The 20,208-nt window shown below is 42.0% G+C and overlaps 2 protein-coding genes across 3 annotated transcripts; both read right to left on the bottom strand.

Annotated features, from left to right (window-relative positions):
* Nucleotides 1-1,216: 1,216 nt before the first annotated feature.
* LOC133888771 (large ribosomal subunit protein eL34-like) lies at nucleotides 1,217-3,242 on the bottom strand. The gene is made up of 4 exons (XM_062329133.1): nucleotides 2,799-3,242; nucleotides 2,621-2,700; nucleotides 1,602-1,711; nucleotides 1,217-1,513 (listed from the first exon to the last, which is right to left on the bottom strand). The coding sequence occupies exons 1-4, from the start codon at nucleotides 2,875-2,877 to the stop codon at nucleotides 1,423-1,425; spliced, it is 360 nt and encodes a 119-aa protein (XP_062185117.1). The 5' UTR covers nucleotides 2,878-3,242; the 3' UTR covers nucleotides 1,217-1,422.
* Nucleotides 3,243-6,346: 3,104 nt separating this feature from the next.
* On the bottom strand, nucleotides 6,347-18,425 carry LOC133888770 (protease Do-like 8, chloroplastic). Of its 2 annotated transcripts, XM_062329131.1 has the most exons (13): nucleotides 18,185-18,425; nucleotides 16,619-16,743; nucleotides 16,391-16,473; nucleotides 16,197-16,295; nucleotides 15,866-15,932; nucleotides 15,715-15,790; nucleotides 15,541-15,607; nucleotides 15,088-15,305; nucleotides 14,174-14,241; nucleotides 7,739-7,818; nucleotides 7,039-7,125; nucleotides 6,827-6,934; nucleotides 6,347-6,713 (listed from the first exon to the last, which is right to left on the bottom strand). In XM_062329131.1, the coding sequence occupies exons 1-13, from the start codon at nucleotides 18,316-18,318 to the stop codon at nucleotides 6,585-6,587; spliced, it is 1,341 nt and encodes a 446-aa protein (XP_062185115.1). In that variant the 5' UTR covers nucleotides 18,319-18,425; the 3' UTR covers nucleotides 6,347-6,584. The 2 variants fall into 2 exon arrangements, with proteins under 2 accessions (XP_062185115.1, XP_062185116.1); XM_062329132.1 differs by lacking the exon at nucleotides 16,197-16,295.
* Nucleotides 18,426-20,208: the final 1,783 nt, after the last annotated feature.

The following is a 20,208-nucleotide window of genomic DNA, read 5'->3' as shown; positions in this document are numbered from 1 at the left end:
GTGGGGTTGGTTTGCAACATGTCACACCCTTACAACAAGATATTAGCTTTAGTTCATGGTGGTGTAAGACGGCTAGGAGAGTTGATAAGCAAAGGCGAAAAGGTTTCCACTCACTGGTGATTCTTGGAGCTTGGTGAATTGAGAAGCACCGTGAGTGTTATGTGTTGTGGCGCTTTTATTTTTCTTTTTTTCCTCTCATTTTTTTATTTAGGTTGTGTGTTTTCTGTTTTTGTTTTCAAAGAGAAGCGAAGAGTCTCCCATTTGGTTCTAAAGGAGTTTAAGTTGTCATTTTTATTAGGGATGAAAAGGGTACGAAAACGATCGGAAAAGACCTAAACCACTTTCAGTTTTACATTTTCTTTGAAAACGAAGTCGATAATGATAATCCCATAAACGAATATGGTGTCGATAATACGAGAAAAATGAAAACGGTGTTGTCGGGACGGAAACATGCCGGTATCGATCAGGAATCGATAATTCAAATCCAAAAACACCAAACTGTAGTAGATGAACTTCATGTGACAAATATAGTACTAGCATGACTAAAAAAAGTCATGGATACTAACAAAGCAATCAATAGTTATGGTCTCATGGGTTATACATAGATTAAATAACTGTCCTTCAAGTCACTAAGAGATAAGAGTTTTGCCTCCCAAAAGAATGGAGTCTTTGGGCTATGATTGTGGATAGAGATATTGACGGATGACTCAAATAGGTATGGAACATAGGCTAGCAATTAGACTTAACCGCTTGGATCTAGGTCCTTTTGTGTTGACACTTAAAAATTGACATAAGTGGGTTGAAGATAATCGATAATTACTGGTGGATTTATTTTTCCGTCTCAAAACAGAAAAGGTCGGAAACTATCAGAAGAGCCTAAATCTGCTTCAGGCAGAAGACTTCAAAACAAGCCCCAGTAAATTTAACGTTTTTGTTTTCATCCCTATTTTTATCATAGGAATTTTATCTTTGTTGCATGTTCTAGCACGACATGGTGTGATACCCAGGTGTGGGTAGATCATGCTCCTAGTTTTGTTTTAGGTCAGTTGGCCAGCAATTTGCCTGTGACATCTGGGTAGTGGAATGAAGAATGTTTCCTCTAAAATATTGCGTAGCGCATGCATAACGCATAGTGAGTAGCATGACATACTAATTCTGTTTTTATCCAGGGTCAACCAGACATCGAAACTGCATGAGATAGATAGTGCAAGGGATATCAAAATACTTTGGACATATCACTTAAGTACTCAACCGCAAAAATCAGAACATGAGAAACGAGTTCCAGATTTCCATCCTTGGAGCAACAAGGAAATTGATCGAAATCTCTTGCTTAACTCAGGAACCACCAGCTTAGCTTACTGAACCGGCAACTGAGTACTGATCACCATCGTCCTAAAAAAAATTAGTACTACTTTAACCATTTCATTTTGATGTTTGCTTCTCCTTGGTCTTTTGGATCTTCAAAACCTTCTTCACAATCTTTTGCTCCTCGACAAGGAAAGCACGAATGATCCTGCAATAAAAATGTCAGAAGATGCATGTTACAATAGATATATAATGCTTGCCAGAACCAGCAGGTAAAACCATGAGACTTCACTAACCTTTCCCTAACAGCCTGACCAGATAGAACACCACCATAAGGACGGTTGACAGTCCTTCTGTTCCTGGATAATCTGGATCTTTTGTATTCAGCAGGCCTTAGGTGAGGTATCTACAAGATATCAAAACAAATATTGTTAGAAATCACATGACTAAATTCATAACAATATACAGCATGAAAAAAATTGCACCATCAAACAATAAATTCCTAGATGCAAATTATTATTACAGTAGTGAAAAGACTATGAAATTGCAGCTAAAGTGCACTATTACTCCCACTGTATGCAAAAACTGCTAGCAGTGTCTTCTTGCATCAGTGACAGATGCAGACATGTGCAAGAAGCAAGCTATTAATTTATTATTTAACAAGAAGCTTAATAAACAGTACAAGCCAACAAACAATAACATGGAAGGACTTTTAACATGTACATTGACCAACTAATATTGCACATACAGGCACATACAGTTCAAGAAGGTATACAGCGAATCAATGACAGTTTACGCTAGCCTATTACCTATATTCGAGGCAGTGAATTGGTCTTTGTTCAGTTAGGCACCTTCTAAAGAAAACTTTCAAGACCACAAAAGCAGAATTGTGTGAAAATGAATTAGCGTCATTCCTTTACTAGTATAGTTGATTTCATTCACTTTGAGCAACCATGTGCGTAGCAGTTGCAATAAAATTCAGCTGTCTAACTATTTTCTGGTAACAAAATACAACACCGTACCATCACTCAAACAAGTAAAGCTGCTTAGTAGAGGCAAAACATACATGGGACAACAGACCCGATCCTTCATTCAACAAAACTGAATTACAACATGGGCATTTATACAATGTTAGATAGTTTAGACACGAAAATTTGGGCACTCGATTCGCATTATACGATGTTAGATAGTTTATGCACTCGATTCACAATATTACTGCAGACCAAACCCATTCTAGAAATTGGTGAGTAAGGTACAGTGTCACAGCACAGATCACCCAAAGTTATCCTAATGGGGATAACATGCGGTCGCTTACCCCCTGGATCTTCTTGCCGGTGACCGGGCATTTCGGCCCGCTCGCCCTCTTCTTGGTGTACTGGTACACAAGCCTCCCTCCTGCACCAATAGCGCGGCAAAATTTAGCATACGTACAGCGAAGGAGCTGGAGTCGCAGCCTGAAAATCTGCCAAGGGAAGCGGTGGGGAAGATCTTACCTGGGGTCTTGACGACCCTGGTCTGGTTGGACTTGGTGGCGTAGCTGTGCCGCTTCCGGTACGTGAGACGCTGCACCATGGCGTCGACCTCTCTCTCACTCTGCGCTCGGGGGAGGTGGCGGCGGCGGCTAGAGCCTAGAACCCTGGACGAGCAAACTCGGTGGGCAGTGGCCGGGAGCGAATAAAAGGGAGGGTGCCGGAACCTGACCTATATCGGACGGTTCTAGATCGTCTGATCTAACGGCTAGGAAGGATGGCCCTGATAGCGGCGCTATAAACGTCACTTCAGCTGGTAGGCAGAAACTTTTGTTGTTACTGGCCCACGTGTCGTCCTCATATTAGATGTTATTTTTCAACTTGTATGTATGCGTTTTCGTGAGCACATTTTCCTGAAATTATTCGTCCTTTCCCCGCTCTTTCTTCTCTATTTTTTCTTTCAGGACGTGAATCTGTGGATTATGTGGGGTGAGCATTTCCGTCTATTAAGCATGTACCTAGGATTGAACAGGGACGGAGCCAGAAATTTTATACAAGGAGGGCCAATAGAACGAAAGCATTCAATTATATAATAATTTAGCAAAAGAACCGCATGTTTTTTAAGATCAAATTATTTCATGAGATGTGAAATACAAGCAAAAATGATTTAGAGAAACTAGATGTTCACTCTAGTCATTGGGGAAGAATCGGAGAAGAAAGGGCCAAGAGAGAACAAGAAAAAAAAACTTAGCAGGAGGTGTAAGAGAGGGGTTAAGCACATCTGCACATGCCTTTTACGCTCTAAGGGAGAAGGCCAATAAAATCAAAAAGTATGAGCGTATGACAGTCTTAGAAACATAAACATGTGTCAAGATATTCTGTACACATATGATACATGTATTATATTTAATATCAATGAAAGATTTAGAATTTAGGAGAGTCATATGGTGAACCCCTGTCTCCGGTTGCCTCCGTCACTGGGATTGAACGTCTTTAGCCACGAACGTGTCAGCTGCAAGCAGAGACAGTCTGGTGGTGCCACTGCCACCCGGCCGCGGCGCCAGCACCACCGGCTGCGATCAGTTTGATTGATCATCATCCTCATGTGACCTGTCTACTCGCTTTGCCAATTGCCATGGCCACTGAGCTCGCTTTGCCTTGCCGCTTGCCACACGCCCGCTTCTGCAATGCTAACGAGCCACTGGCGCCAGTTCCTGCGTTTGAAACCTGCATTCGACCACCAGGCAACCCCGCTGAGGCGAGGCCACATGCAACCGCAAGCTGTGTTACCTAAATACTTATGGCTAATTTTTTTGTCGATGGATACTTGATTCCGATTTGGATTTCAAACACGCATATTAAATTCTAAGTTGTATTTTACATGTTCATTTTTTTTATAAAATCGGATACTCAAATCCGAATTGGATTTCGATATCCATATCTGTGTTTAGGTAACAGTGGCGCAAGCAGCCGTTGGCTTGGCTGCCTTTGCTGCATCTAGTGACACGTTACCATGTAATCAGTTTCTTTCGAGAACATGCAGTAGCATTGCGCGCCATTTTCTTTCCTTTTTTTCTCGCGCATTTGAGCTTCTGAAACTCAGTACATATTGGAAACCAATTCAAGTTACACATAAGTAGATCGATCTCAACTTTCGAGTTGCGGCAGCCGTTCCCGTTCTTTCCTTGGCACATCTCTGTACAAGTATTTCTATAGCAAAATCGTTTGCACCCTAGAGGGTACAACAGCTCAAACCTCAAAGAGAAAAGTGCTAAACGAAAAAAAGAAACCGAGGATGAAAAATAGAAGAAAACCAAGAGAATTGATTCTTGTAAAGCTCTCTCGAACACCATGGATGTACTCTTCAACGATCAGCACTTGTTGTGTATCGGATCGGACCCTCTCCGGACCCGCCGGTTGCTCATCCTGTCGGGGTCGAACAATGTAGACGGCGACGACCCGGCCGCCGCGGGCTTCTTGGAAGCGTCGAGGCTAGCGCTAGCGGCGGCATTGCCGACCCCTGCAAGCTTCCGTGGTCGCTCCTGCTCAGCCGGCAGGGCACCCCGATCGCTCGTCTGGTCGGCAAGAACGGCCGGGATTCGGACCGCAAGAATCTCAGGACTGGACCTCAGAAGAGCAACGAGAACAAGAACCACCACCAGTGCAGGGCTGAGGACTCTCATCCTCTCCTCTCACCTTGCAATATCCGGGAGGCGATGGTAGAAGCTACGCCACTACCAAGCTTAGCTTCGCAACGTAAGTATGCAGAGAGGAGAAGCCTCGACCATCTCTGTTATTACAATGCCCGCCTTGTGTGCCTTTGTTCTGCTAGAGATATAGGACGGACCCCTCCCCTAGGCCACATCTGTAGTAGAGACGGTTGAGATCTCGGTCCAAAAGCGTAAAGCTCAAAGAGATGGACACCGAACAAGGGCAACACATGACTTTTATAAATCCTACTTGAGGGTGGCTCACCCCTCTTTGCGTTGTTTTCGGCATGGGGAAGGGTGCTACCTCCTCTTGCTTCAGAGAGAAGCTTCCAAAGTACACAGGGCAGGCGATCACGAAAGCGGCAGTTTGGATTGGATGATCTGCAAATTCTAAGGGTAATGAGGCGTAGGAGAGGAAAGAAACCAAGCAGTGCAACCAAGAACAGGCTCGGTCTCCAGCTCCAAGGCTGCTGGTGCTGGTCCCCACACCCGGCCCGAGCTGCTTTGTTTTTCCACCTGGCAGAACCTTCCAAAATAGCGTTCACTAGTTCAGAGTCCAGAATGCTACTTTGTTTTTTTTTTTCGTCGGCACGGCCACCTTTGTTTTTTTTTCCTTTCCTTTCCTTTTCATTTTCCATGTTGATCGTGAACGCAAAACCCTGCACCAACCCCATGATGTCCCCCGTCCTACACAGCCCTTGTCTTTTTTTTACGTGCCAAGCCACGGGGTTTACATGCAAATGCACAAGCAGGGAGCCCAGTGAATGAACACGACCTGGCTTTGTGCCTAGTCATGATCAGTCCCGATCGTGCCGTGCTTTAGCTTTGCTGTGCCGGAGCGGGCTCCTATCGCTCGCTTTGTGTTTCTTCTTCCTCCCGGCTTGCTGTTCTCGCCGTTTTGCTGCCTTGGATTGAGTGGGTCCGAGACTAAAAGCCTCCCCGTTCAAAGATCCAAAGGGGACGCCGCGCAGCAAAAGCTTCCCCTCCTACGGTTGCTAACTTGCTATGTTGCCGCTCGCAGCGACATTCTCCTTCCCTCTTCGCACATCTCTTTTGCTTTCTTCGGGTAGTCCCCTGATTTTAACTTAAAAAGCGTGCAGAGAAGAAGATAAAAAGGCACCATTTCACTACGGATTAACCTTATCAGTCACTCGCCGAATCACCGCCGTGGCGCGGCGCCATGTCCTTGCCGCGCCGCGCGCTGCCTGCGTGCGTGGCCATGTCAGTGAGCAGCGCGCCGGCTGGCTTCGGCCGCGTGGCGCGAGCGCCATGCCTCTGCACTGCAGCCGGTGCGACGAGAGGATGCCTTCCCGGTGTTCGATGCCAGAAAATAACTTACCGCGTGGACGGCGTTACGTGATCTTGGCAGCCGAAAAAGAGAGAGGAAGTTCGATTGATTACGAGCGCAGTCTTTCAGCGGGTTTTGAGAATCAGACTGATCGCAGTATAAGCTTAACAAAATAAACACTTGAAAGTGAGCATCATTTATGGCGAAAAAGGGCTCTGAATCGACTCTTGTTTTAACGAAATAGCTTGAGTGACTGATGCCGCAAACTTATACCGCGGTCCGTAGCTTGGAGATGTGAACTTCGGAAACACATCAAATGCTCGCCTCTTCTAAAGACAAGGTTACCTCAAGAGTTTCAGCACCTCTCCGGATTGTCAAGGTCACCTGATCTCCAACACCGTAGTCATCTAGAACCCTCAGTAGGTCAGATTTGCCTTTAATCTGCTCCGGAAATGACGATACAAGAAACAGAAGCAACGATTCGTAAGACTAGATCACAGAAGCCTACTGGAAGACCACAGAGATCAAATGAAGCTTAATCAAGAAGCACTCACAGGTTTACCGTCCACTGCAATGATGATATCACCAAGAACAATATTACCAGCAAAACCCCTGCTGGTAGGAGCTAGACCTGCTTTGGCTGCAGCACTGCCCCCAGGAACCTGCAGAGAAAGGTCTAGTGAGATCAGGGATAGCAGTGCGAATAAAGCATCGACAGCACCGTATTTGGCCAACGAAATAGTAGGGTACCACCGATTTAATCTACCTGAAATATAAGAGCTCCGTTGCGAACATTAAGCTGATATGCAATTGGATCCGGAGCAAACTCCACATTCAAGCCAGCACGGCGAACCTTATGAGACAAAAGTAAAGATAACTTTTAGACTACAATAAAATACAAAAACTAAGCAGATGTGTCAGCAATGAACGAAAACAAACGGTGTAATAAGAAAAGCCTAACTTGAGAGAGAAATGCAAAGATAACTTGCTTACTCATGCTCTGGATTTTTGTGAAGAAAACCTTTCAAGGCAGAGCAGAATATATAGTGTAAGTGATTTTAAGGAGGGAAAGGCATAGTTGCTTTCTGCTAGTCAAAACTCAGACCAAAATAATGTTAATGATCACCAACAAATGTTACTATACTATTTGCACAAACTCTTTGCCTCTTACTACCAACACCATCCTATAGAAATAATTCTGCTTGTTTCAAAAGCATTTGATCCACAATCATGCTGGCTGAAGGTACTCAACAAATGGAACATAAACAACTGCATACAAGCATCTTAAAAAAAGGCAACAGGTCATCAATAAAGATCTCTAATCTGTAAGATGGTATTTATGCATGACAAATATACTACTCTATACATATGCATAGCCATAGGAATAGCACATGATTGCAAGGCTAATATTAGAAAATTTGGGTATCAAAATGGTCCTGCGACTGAAAGGTGTCCAGGCAACATACTTTTCCAAACTGAATTAATTGAGGAGCGATTTGAAGTACAGTTGATGATGGGATGGCGAAGCCAACGCCTGCAGATGTTCCTGCAACATTGAAGAAATAGTGGCATCTCAGGATAACCCTATAAACTATATAAAATTAAAATAAATTAGGTGTAGATGAATCTGATATATGCACTACCAAGTCAACACAAACAACATAAAACTAACTTATGGTCTGGTTAGCAGCTACGAGGAGAAGAATCTACAATCATATCTCAATCAATTGTTAAGAGAATAGTGGCGAGTAAAAACACTTGTCCTCTAGGAGACTAGAATGGTGTTGATGTATATAGTGATATAAATTGGGAAGAGAGGAGCGTGTGCTGGGTAACACACCGAGAAAATCCTCAATCCAATATGGTATCAGGGCTAGGTTAGAAGAGAGGAGGCGGCGGTTCGGGCGCATCCTCGGCGGGAGCTGGTGGCGGAGCGCGGCGGGTTCACGCGCAGGGAGGAGGATCCCGCAGTGAAGGTGCGTGTTCGGGCTGCGGCAACTGCCTCCCTTCACGCGGACCTGTGCTCCCGTTCCAGACGCGGCTCTGCGCGGAGCTGAAGGTCAGGACGGCCACGCTGTTCATCTGTGACCAAGCCGGCAATGACGTCCCCGCCGTGGGCAAGGAGGGCGCTTTCGCGAGCGGGCTCATGCTGCGACTGGAGACCGACGACGTGAACGGGGCTGCGACGCAAGCGGCGGGCTGCGGTGGCTTCTGCTCTCTATCTTGGGGCGGGGGCGAGTGGGGCGCCCTCTCTACCAGCGGTCCCGGCAACAAGAAGGGGCGGCGCGCGTCGGCTAGAGATAGTTGGCTATGCGGCGCCGCAGTGGCGAGGTGCCTCTTGGCGATCCAAGAGGAGGAGGTCGCCGGGCGGTTGGTTGATACAGCCGCCGGTCGAGGAAGAAGCTGAAGTTGAGCTCCCAACGGTGTTGCTGCTGTTGTCCGCGGGCTGCTCTTTCCCCCACACGACATCTCTTGCTGAGCTGCTGTTGTCCTTAGGCCTTTTAGGGAAGGAAGCCTGGTCCGGTGACGATGACGACTCCGGAGGAAATGGAAGCAAAGAGGAAGGAGAAAGAGGTTATAATCAATGCTGATGATCCATTGATTTCAAACAGTGAGATGAGATGTATGATTCTAGAGCTTATGGGATGGGCATGATTGGCCCCAAGACATTGCCGGGATAACATGAACTGAAGCTAGAGCTTATGCCAAATGAGATGAAGCTAGAGGGAAGCAAGAATTACTTGAGCTAGGCTAGAAGAGTTGAAGTGGTGTTGGGTGGAAGAGGAGTATAGCACTTCTTAGACTATGTCCAACGGTTTCCTTTCGGGGTCCAGAATCCCTTCACGACAGAATTTTCGTTCCCTTCAGCGCTCCAACAGTTTCCCTTCACGGTTCCCGTCACGAAGGGATTCCCAGGGTCATTCTCTCCAGGACGAGATTCTCTCTCATTTCCCTTCGCGGTTCCCCTCGAAGGGAAACTATTGGAGATGAGAGGAAATAAAGGGAATGAGAACGGGGAAGGGAATCGGGAAGGGAACGAAATGAAGGGAATATGGTTGGAGATAGTCTTAGAGGAGGACTGTGTTGAGCCCGCCGACAAGCTTAGCAGTGAATGGAGGGTGTGTCACACTACAAATTCTGTCATAGTGGCATGGCTACTAGCATCTATGTCTCCATCTATCGGCAAAATGGTGGAAGCAATGCAAAGTGCGGCAAAGATATGGAAGACATCGAGACATGTACTTAGGACAGGGAATGTGATGATGATGAAAATTCAGAGCAAGGTGGATGAAGTAAAGCAAGAAGGGAAGCCAGTTGAACAATATGCAAGTGAATTGCAATACTTGTGGGAAGAGTTGGATCACTATGCTCCACTTCAGATGGAGACTCCAAATGATGCATAGACTGTATGGAAATGGGTGGAGGATAGAAGGGTCACTTATTTCTTGAAGAACCTTGACCCTGTGTGTTTGAAAGCAGGAGAGCTGCTTTCTGGCACCAAGATAGTCATCCGCTATGGAAGAGGCTGTTTCAGCCATGGTTCAAGAGGAAAGCAGACTCCGTGTCATGAGTAAAAACAACCCTGTAAAATTAGTATATACAACAACTAGTGATAGGGAGTGTTATAACTATGGAGGGAAAGGACACTTGAGCTACAACTGCCCTAAACCAAGGAACCATAATGGTGGTAGGTCAGGGACTCGTGGAGGCCATGGTGGCAGCTGAGGAGGTCAGGGTGGTGGCCGTGGAGATCGAGGTAGAGGTCATGGTGGCTCCTGTGCCAATGTGGCGATTACAGAGGATGCTCAATCAATCACCCTAACAAGAGAGCAGGCCATGCAGTGGGTGCAGTGGCAAAGGGGCAAAGCCTCTGAGAGCTCCACCAACACTTCCTCACAAGACTCAGTGATAACTCCTACCACTCGTTTTGGTAACATTGCCAACTATGCTCGTGCGAGCAAAGGTACTCAGGCACATGCACTTGCATCATATCACCCTCATTTAAACTGGATCATTGACTCAGGTGCATCTAGGCATGTGATAGATTCATGTCTTTCTCATGTCCTACACACCCTACACACATTTAGAAACTATTCAAACAACATATGGCACCTCTCAACCCATTAAAGGTATAGGATTTGTATAATGCACACCACAAATTACTTTATACTCTATTCTTTATGTACCATCATTTCCAGTCAATCTCCTTTTTGATTGCTCCATCATTGATCAATTCAAATGCACAAGCTTATTTGATGAGAACTCTTGTATCTTTCAGGAGAAGAGGATTGGGACTGGAGTTAGGCATAATGGGTTGTGGTACATTGGCCGAGAAGATGCGGCTCTAGCAGTGAAAGAAAGGAAAGAGCAAGATATTTTGTTGACCACCGTAGACTAAGACATCTATCTTTTGAGAGTTTGAGTAGGATGTATCCCAACAAGGTAGACAGGAGAAAACTTGTGTGTGATGCCTGTGAGTTTGGCAAGCATACACGATCTAGATATGGAACTATTGGTCTTAGAAGTTGTGAACCCCTCATGCTAATACATTCTAATGTTTGGGGTCCATGCCCTGTTACTTCTATGAGTGACTCAATGTGGTTTGTTATATTTGTTGACTGTTTTACATGTATGACTTGGATTTACATGATGAAACATCAGAGTGAAGTGATCAAATGCTTCCAATATTTTCACAAGATGGTGACCGCCCAGTTTAATGCAAATGTTCGAATCCTCCGTTCTGATAATGGGACGGGGTATGTCAATCATGAGTTTGAGACATATCTAAGACGGGGATGCTTCATCAAATTACTTGTCCTAAGACTCCGTCACAGAATAGAGTTGCTGAAAGAAATAATAAACATTTGTTAGAGGTAGCACACTCTCTTATGTTTCGAATGAATGTGCCAAAGTATCTGTGGAGTGAGGCAGTAATGACGGCGACATACCTCATCAACCGTATGCCGTCAAGAGTTCTTGGTATGAAATCTCCAACTGAACTCCTATTAGGAAAGAGGGAGTTCAAACTTCCTCTAAAAGTCTTTGGATGTGTATGCTTTGTACGAGATCACCGGCCTCATGTTGGAAAATTGGACCCCCATGCAGTGAAGTGTGTGTTTGTAGGGTATGCATCTAGTTAGAAAGGCAATAGATGTTGGGATCCGGTTGGAAAGAGGTTGTTTGTGAGTATGGATGTAACTTTCTGAGAATAGGAGCCATACTACCAGCATTAAGACGATCTTGCCTAATTCTAGGAGGCATTCTCTCCTGCCACTGAGAGTGACCATCGAGAGGGGGAGAATGCAGAAGGAGTGATTGGAGGGACTATTCCAAGTCCAATTGAGCCAGTAAAGGAAGAGTTAGAGTAGGAACAACTAGTTGATGATGGCAACAGTGTGACAAGGGAAGAAATAGTTGTTGGCACTATTCCATATCGTGTGACGCAAGTGGAGTCCAGGAGCCAGGTAGAGGGAAATGATAAAGGTGGCAAGGACAAGGAAATCAAGGTGTATCAGAGAAGGCGCTTTGGGAAACAGGGGGAGAAATCAACCAATTCGGTTAAGGAATGGATGGAGGACTCAATGCAGCTTGATAAACAATCCCAACCCAATATTCCAGGTGCTCCAGTCCTAAGTCTCTCCCCAGAACTCTCTCCATCAAGCTCCTCTACAAGTGGTAATAATTCCCCTTTTCCCCTTGAACATGCAGATTTACCACTTGCTTTACAACGTGAACGTAGAACTTGTTGGCCACCTGCTCATAATGGTTTCAAGCATCATGATATAGTCAATTTCATGGCATACTCTCATATCTCACCTACATACAAAGTATTAATTGCATCTACACAGACAGTGCCTATTCTGAGTGATTGGCGAGTTGCAAAGCAGGACCCCAGATAGAAGGAGGTGATGAAGGAGCTTCTTGCACTTCAAAAAAATCAAACATGGGAGCTTGCCTTGCTGCCAGCAGGTAAGCAAGCAGTTGGGTGCAAATGGGTGTTTACTATGAAACAAACTCCTGAAGGGAAGGTAGAGAAGTATAAGGTAAGATTGGTTGCTAAAGGTTATAGTCAAACATATGGAATTGATTATGATGAAACCTTCGCACCAGTGGCAAAGATGAGCACAGTGAGGATGTTAATCCCTTGTTCAGCTAACTTTGGGTGGCCTATTCACCAATTAGATGTCAATAATGCTTTTCTCCATGGTGACTTGCAGGAAGAAGTCTATGGAGGTGCCTCCTGGGTTCATAAATAGATAAACACATGGGAAGGTATGTAGACTCAAGAAGTCTCTGTATGGTTTGAAGCAGTCTCCACAAGTGTGGTTTGACAAGTTTAGATGCTCAATCTGTCAAGTGGGAAATACACAGTGCAATGGTGACCACACAGTCTTCTACAAACATAGGGGACCACTAATCACCATATTGGCAGTTTATGTTGATGATATAGTGATCACTGGAGATGACACTAAAGAGATCAGCTAGTTGAAGGAAATGCTTGGAAAATCATTTGAGGTAAAGGATCTTGGACATCTGAGATACTTCCTTGTAATTGAAATTTTCAGGTCCTCGAAAGATATAGTTTTCTCTCAGAGGAAACATGTTCTTGATCTGCTTGCTGAAACGAGAATGCTTGGATGTTGTCCTGCAGCTTCACCAGTTGATAAGAATCAGAAACTTTGTGTTGAGCCTGGTGATCCAATTGACAAGGAAGCTTATCAAAGGTTAGTTGGACGGCTAATCTACCTGTGCCACACAAGACATGTCATCTCTTATGTAGTGAGTGTGGTGAGTCTCTACATGCATGATCTGAGGACTGGACACCTAGAAGTTGTATATTGGATTGTAAGATATTTGAAGAGTTGTCCTGGAAAAGGTCTCTGATTCAAGAAGGACCAAGACTTTAATGTGGAAGGATATTGTGATGCTGATTGGGCAAGCAACATAGATGACGAGATCTACCTCAGGGTATTGTGTTCTTGTAGGAGGTAATCTTGTGTCCGGGAGAAGAAAAAAACAAGATGTGGTGGCTAGATCAATAGCAGAAGTTGAATATAGAGCAATGGCGTTGAGCCTAAGTGAGATGATATGGATGAAGAGTATATTATCTGAGCTCAAAGTGTGAGGAACAAGACAATTGTATTGCACTGTGACAACAAGTCCGCTATCAACATTGTAAATAATCCCGTGCAATATGATCGTACCAAGCATATTGAGATTGATAGGTTCTTTATCAAAGAGAAGCTAGATAGTGGAGTGCTAAGATTGAAGTATGTAAAATCTAGTGACCAATTAGCTAATTGTCTTACCAAAGGTTTAGGCCCTAGTGAGAGCAAGGACATGTGCAACAAGATGTGCATGATTAATATATTCAGCTTGTCTTGAGGGGGAGTGTTGATGTATATATATAAAAGTAGAGGGGTGTATGTGCAATAGTGATATAAAATGGGAAGAGAGGAGGGTGTGCTGGGTAACACACCGAGAAAATCCCCAATCCAATAAATGGAAGCCAATGTCAAACTAAAAATGCTAATGAAAAAAATGTAAATATGATAACAACTAATCACCCCCACCCTAAACAGTAAGCCATCCAACGTGCCATTATAATAATAGACAGTACAATGAACAGAGGAATCTAGAAACTGAAACCGAAACATATGTAGGTGAACTTTGGAATAAGCTAGTAAGATCATGATAGCAAACTGGGTGTCAGACTAGTGTTTTATATGCTCTTTCCAGTGGTAAGACTGAAGAGAATAGTGGCCGAGGTATAGTGTGGGTATAGAAAGCAGATGTACATTCTCAGCATGAAATAAATTACTTAAAATGGATTGACATACCTAGTCATGTTTTACTAGCACGGTTTTGACAAATGCATGGCAAAATGGAATTAATCTAACCTGTCTGTGTGAAAATTGCTGTATTAATACCAATCATATGCCCCTTCGAATCTAGCAAAGGACCACCACTACATAGAGGTTCATCAGAGTACATGGTTAGCAAAATACTTTGTAACACCTTTTTAGTTCAAGAAATCATAGTGTCTGAGATTTAATGAATTAAATATAACGACACATAACAAGTGCTAAGTACTAAAGATAGAGAGACATAGCATACATAAATCACCACTTGCAATTTATGATCCTTTACAGGACATGGATGTCCTTTGTATAGGAGAACAAGTAATTGTAAGAGATATTAAAAGACGTGTATAAAGAGGAGAATGGCCGAGCTTGTATTTCGAATGTGGTAGACTAAACTATACAAAACATCAAGCATAAAGAAATAGTTTACCGAATGGCTTTCACAAAGAGGTTAGAAATTTAAGTTGGTCAAGCTTACAACTTGAAGATCATGTGCTTAAGTTTCAGAGTTCAGACTAATATGGTAACCACTTATATAATCATTATGCCAACTGATAGAGCTGAAATTTGGCTTTGTTTATTATGACTTAGGATGCTAGTCACTTAAAAGAGTAGCAAGCAATAATTGTCTAGTCTGTATATTGATGTAAAACCCGATTCGCTGTTTTGCATTTTTGCGTATCCTCGTTATTGTGCAATCTCTAATACAATGTTGAGTAGAAACCATATATAGTATATTGCCACGTTAGGTGGAAAAGTAGTGACAAATGCTTAGGATGTCCGTGAGTTAAAATGCTAAGCTCAGTATAACAAAAGGATACCACCATTAACCAGTACTGATGCAGTACCGCTATGCATCAACAGTACTTTCTAAAATGAGTTCCGGTATAGTTGTTGGTTCAGAGAAGATACATCAATATAGAAAACCATTTTAAATTACACTCACAAACCTGTTACCAGGGTTAATAGATGCATCTGTTTGAATTCCACCTCCAATTGTCACTCCAGCTTGACTGAAAATATCTCGGTTTAAACCACTGATAACACCAACAGTTAGAGTATGGTCAAAACCAAAAGGATTTCCAATTGCTAAGCATTGTTGACCAACTCTTAGAGCTGAGGATTGTCCCACATAAATTGGCTTCAAGAGATCTGTAGGAGCATCAACCTATTGCATGTCCCTGTGTTAGATACTAAAATAGAAATAGTTGGACAAGAAGTTTTTCAGCGCAAACTATAGTAGCAAATTAGTCAACATAACTACTGAGTTCAGGTGAGAGATAAGGCCATAAGGGTGAACAATGGTGAACATGACTTGTAGACAATCATTCTATACATAAATGCAGCAGCATTTATGCATCAAATACTGATATTTGATTCAGAAGTAGTCAAATATGTCTTACCTTAAGAACGGCAAGATCTTTAACACGGTCTGCACCAACCAATTTGCCTTCGAAATTTTTCTGTATCCTTTCAATTAGATACACGAGACTATAAGTTGGCTTGCATATGCAGGATACTGGCATATGCATCATAGTGAATCCATGAAAATTTATCCTAGTTATATAATGATTTACCCTTCGGCAGCAAGAATGTTGACTCGTGCAATGACTTCACCAGGCTTCGGATTTTTGGAAAGAGCGCTGCCAACCACTGTAAAACACAATAATTACATGAGCTCATATTGCTCATATTTGGCACAGATATAATAGTTTCTGATTAACATACCATGATAATTTGTAACAATATGTCCAGAATCATCCCAAACTACACCAGAACCATTTCCTTCAGGGATCTAAAATGAATCAGAAGTTTCATTCAAATAAGAGCTTCTCACACCTTTATTAAAATTAATAATACGTCATTTACAGATGCTATCTGCAAAATATACCCAAGAGAAGGAATCAACAAATGAGCAATTCTTTGTCTAGATATACCCATCTAATAGTCCCGAAGAAAGATCAAAATGCTTCTAGGGAAAATATTCATATCAATTCATGCCACAATTGATAAATATTCTTGATTTTAAACATAGAATATGTACATGCATTTAGTTTACCTCAACAACACCAGTTACATTAAGCTGTGGCCGCAGTGTTGCATCAAAAATGTTGACAACTGAGTAAGTATTTGTTTCAAAAAGCTTTGCGATCCGTTTCTGCCATTCAAGAACATGACCCAAAGAAATGAAAATATATTTTATGAACAAGTTGATGGGATAAACCTAGCACGTAGGTTCAACTGAGTACTGACCTCAGTTGGGAATAATGGACCAGATGGGAAAATCTTAGGAGTGACATCCTCAATTTTGACGTATGGATCACCCAAAGCAAGTGCTGCAGTAAGAGCATGCCAAATTACAAAAGACCACATACTGACAGTTTTATAGTAATCTATTACAAGGGGGACGTCATCTGATCAGGTGAGACACATGAATTGATTTCTATTAACACCTAAATTACCATGTAAATTGGTCCGAACCTGAGAAGTACCTTGAAGAATGTAAGCAAAAACAAAAGGCTGACAGTGCAATAAGCTTCCTTCTTGATGCAAACAATATTATTTTGCTTGACATTTCATCAAGTTCCCATGTTGCCCTCAATGCCCTATAGGAATAGTAAAACTCATATACATCAAAAATCAGAATGAAGAGATAAAAAAGGCCGAGAGATTGGTGTCTTTTACAGCCCACTAGCAACACCTAATGTAGGTCAACAGAGTGACAAAGATGTAGAAACAAGGCATCAGTACTCGTATTCTAATAACAACTAGCAAAGTGCCGTGTATTGCAATAAAAACACAAACATTAGACGTGGTAACATCAAGCACAAACTCAAGATATGGAGATGTGGATGTGCCATGGGAGCGCCGCCGAACGAATATATTGAGAGCAATGTCGTAGTTTGATTTCAGATGGGATCCGAAAATGGAGGAGGTAATTATCTGCTAATTTTTTCATTTATTTTCATTAGTAAAACGGGTCTCATATCCGTAACCGATAACGAGACGAGGAGGTTAGAAGATAAGGGTAGATGGCAAAAGTGGATAAATTATTCGTTTTAAGGGTTTTATTAAATGGGATGAGAGTAGAAGAAGATGTGACGCAAGAACCAATTCGTGTTTATATAGTAGAGATATATGAGAGAATGTATGTAAGCCACCACTTGCTCTAGTGACTAGTGAGGTGCTAATTGATAACTAACACAAAACAAAGTTAGATTCTTATGTTCTAAAACCTATTTATTAGATGTCAAACGAAATATACACAGAACTATCTCCCAGTAAAAAGTGCCACAAGCATTGCGCTTTTTTATCTTCTCTCGAGATCCAAGACATGCATCTATTACATATATTAAAGAGCCAATAATTGAAGCAATTCTATGGGTCAAGTTACTGTAGCTATTGCTCATATAGGTCTCACATGTGTACGTGTGTGTGTATATATACACATACGGATACATACATGTATTAGTATATATATACGTATATGTACATATGTGTACATATATATACGTATACACATGTGTATCCATATATACATAAGTACACATATTTTTTTTGAAATTCCAGAAAATAGCGGTAATAATAGTTATATTGATAAATCGGCTGAAATAATCTAAAATGCATAAGAAAATATCTAAAACTCAAAAAAAATGAAACAAATTTAGTTAGGTTCATATTAATGTCTTCTACATGTTAAAATGATGTGCATGCATGAAAGTACCATTGTTTTCCCTACAATTAAATAAATGTGTTAAATATTGATAAATTCATAAATAAATATTGAGATATCCAAAAATAATGAATCTAATTTTTTTAATCTTCTTATATCATGCTCTATGCAAAAAAAAAATGGGCACAGACTAGCACGCCAATCCGCCTAGTTACACTCAGCGCAACAAAAGGAATCGGATATCCGAACGGAGCAGCCCGTTACTACGCACGAGCGAACAGCGAAGTGTCTGCCACTACTTGATTATGCCAATCAAAGGCACGTAGCCCAAGTGCCCAACAAAGTACATGGTATGAAGAAAGAGGTAGGCGGACCTCGGAGGCGCTTCTTCGCCGTCGTGGGTTGCTCCAGCGGCGCACTCGACGACAGCCCTCCGGCGGCCGATGCTCCTGCCCGCGGCACGCGCGGCGGGCATGGTGGTGGACGCGGCGCAGGCGAGGCAGTGCATCCGAGGACCTGGGTTCCGTGGGGGCGGTTCCGTGAGGGGTGTGTGTGTGTCACTGCGCGGCGCAGGAGATGCAATCGGGAGGATGCGGAATTGTGGTTGCGGATGGAGGGAGGGCGGCGTTTTCGCATTCAAGTCCACAAAGAGAGTTGTTATTGTACATCCTTCGATAGGTTCACGCACAAACAAATATCACCCGTATCAGTTCTCAAAATAAATATATACACCGTGAGTCTATTCTACATCTAGACTCAACTCTAATTACAGTTGTATCATCTTTAGTTACAACTTAAAAAACTGTCAGTTATAAGCTATTAGATAGACTAATTATGACCACGCATCCAAAAGTACATAATTACAATATGAGAAGCTAACAGGTTACAATTAATATATATAAGGATCAGAGTTACATTTTAGATTATACTACGATTACAATCATATTTCTTAGTTTGTATATCGTTAGACAAAAAAATGTTAGGACTTAGTTTCATTCATAACGTAATTGTAACGCAATTTTTTTTTATTTACGTCTGGTTGTAACTCCCTGTCTCGTGGATTGTAATTCTACTATTTTTGGATTATAGTTAGGGGTGGCGCAACAATAACTAGAGTTGAACCTAAACATATATATATATATATATATATATATATATATATATATATATATATATATTGTATTCTGTATGTACGCGTAGACCGTGTGCGTGCCTAACCGAGCAGCCAACCAAACTCTGATGTGCACGCTAGCCCCACTTGCTCCCATCCACATACCACGCGGGCTCACTGGATGATCGAGCGCATTCCCACCTCGTGAGCAGTGATTATGGTCAATTACAAATACGTACATAGAGGGGTTATAACTATAAGCATAGAGTGATTGTAACTATTTGTTGCAACTATAGATGTAGAGCGGTTATAACTATGTGTATAGTGAGATTATAACTTAACTGTTCAGACTAACTGATTGTAACTAATTGTGACTATGTTATAATTGACAATGTTGTAACTATATCATTCAGCATGTTATAACTAGAGTGTCTACCATATTCTAATGAGTCCACACTCGATCATACATGTTGTAACTATATTGTTTATAATATTGTAACTAGAGTGTCTACCATGTTATAACTAGTCCACACCCAATCATGTATGTCATAACTAAATTGTATACCATGTTGTAATTAATACTCACTCGATAATACATTATCGTAACTATAATGTCTACCATCTTGTAATTATGTTTTGATAACTCGAGTGTCTACCATATTGTAACTATATTGTTCAGCATGTTATACCTCGGTTGTTTCTAAGTCACAACTATAACCCAAATTATAATTATAGCATAGTACAAAGTACAATTGTATGACTTACATGGATTTAAATACTATAGAGATATTACATTTTAACGATTGGAATCAACAAAAGGTTCGTTGTATGCAAGCTTGTCTGGTGGGTGATGCGGTATAAGCTGTTTTATTGGCTCTTTTGTTTTGTGCATATAGGAGGTGGAAAAGAAACGCAGGTGCTTGCATCAAAATTTGTGCGTAGCGTGAGTCTGTTCTACGTGTATGCGCATAATAGACTCACATATAAGTATATATGTGTGTGTATATATTATGTGTATATATATATATATATATGTGTGTGTATATATATATTATGTACTTAGAATCAACTCTAGTTACAGTTACACCACCTCCAATTATAATTAAAAAATAGTAGAGTTACAATCCGGGAGATAGGGAGTTACAACCAGATATAAATAAATAAAAATTAAGTTACAATTACGTTATGGATGAACGTAACTCGTATTGAATTTCTTGTCTAATGATGTGCAACCTAAGAAACATGATTGTAATCGTAGTACAATCTAAAACGTGAAAGTGCATCTAA

Source organism: Phragmites australis, chromosome 13 (genome assembly GCF_958298935.1).
Source record: "Phragmites australis chromosome 13, lpPhrAust1.1, whole genome shotgun sequence".
Classification (NCBI taxonomy): domain Eukaryota; kingdom Viridiplantae; phylum Streptophyta; class Magnoliopsida; order Poales; family Poaceae; genus Phragmites; species Phragmites australis.
The sequence above is the reverse complement of the archived record's forward strand: the minus strand, read 5'-3'. Positions and strand labels throughout refer to the sequence as shown.

Coding starts and splice junctions, on each gene's coding strand:
- LOC133888770 (XM_062329131.1), bottom strand. CDS start 18,318: ATGCACTGCCTCGCCTGCGCCGCGTCCACCACCATGCCCGCCGCGCGT. Junction 16,744..18,184: donor GGCGAAGAAGCGCCTCCGAG/GTCCGCCTACCT, acceptor CTATTCCTATAG/GGCATTGAGGGCAACATGGG. Junction 14,242..15,087: donor TCTATTAACCCTGGTAACAG/GTTTGTGAGTGT, acceptor ACCTCTATGTAG/TGGTGGTCCTTTGCTAGATT.
- LOC133888771 (XM_062329133.1), bottom strand. CDS start 2,877: ATGGTGCAGCGTCTCACGTACCGGAAGCGGCACAGCTACGCCACCAAG. Junction 2,701..2,798: donor CAGGGTCGTCAAGACCCCAG/GTAAGATCTTCC, acceptor CTATTGGTGCAG/GAGGGAGGCTTGTGTACCAG. Junction 1,514..1,601: donor GGTCAGGCTGTTAGGGAAAG/GTTAGTGAAGTC, acceptor TTTTTATTGCAG/GATCATTCGTGCTTTCCTTG.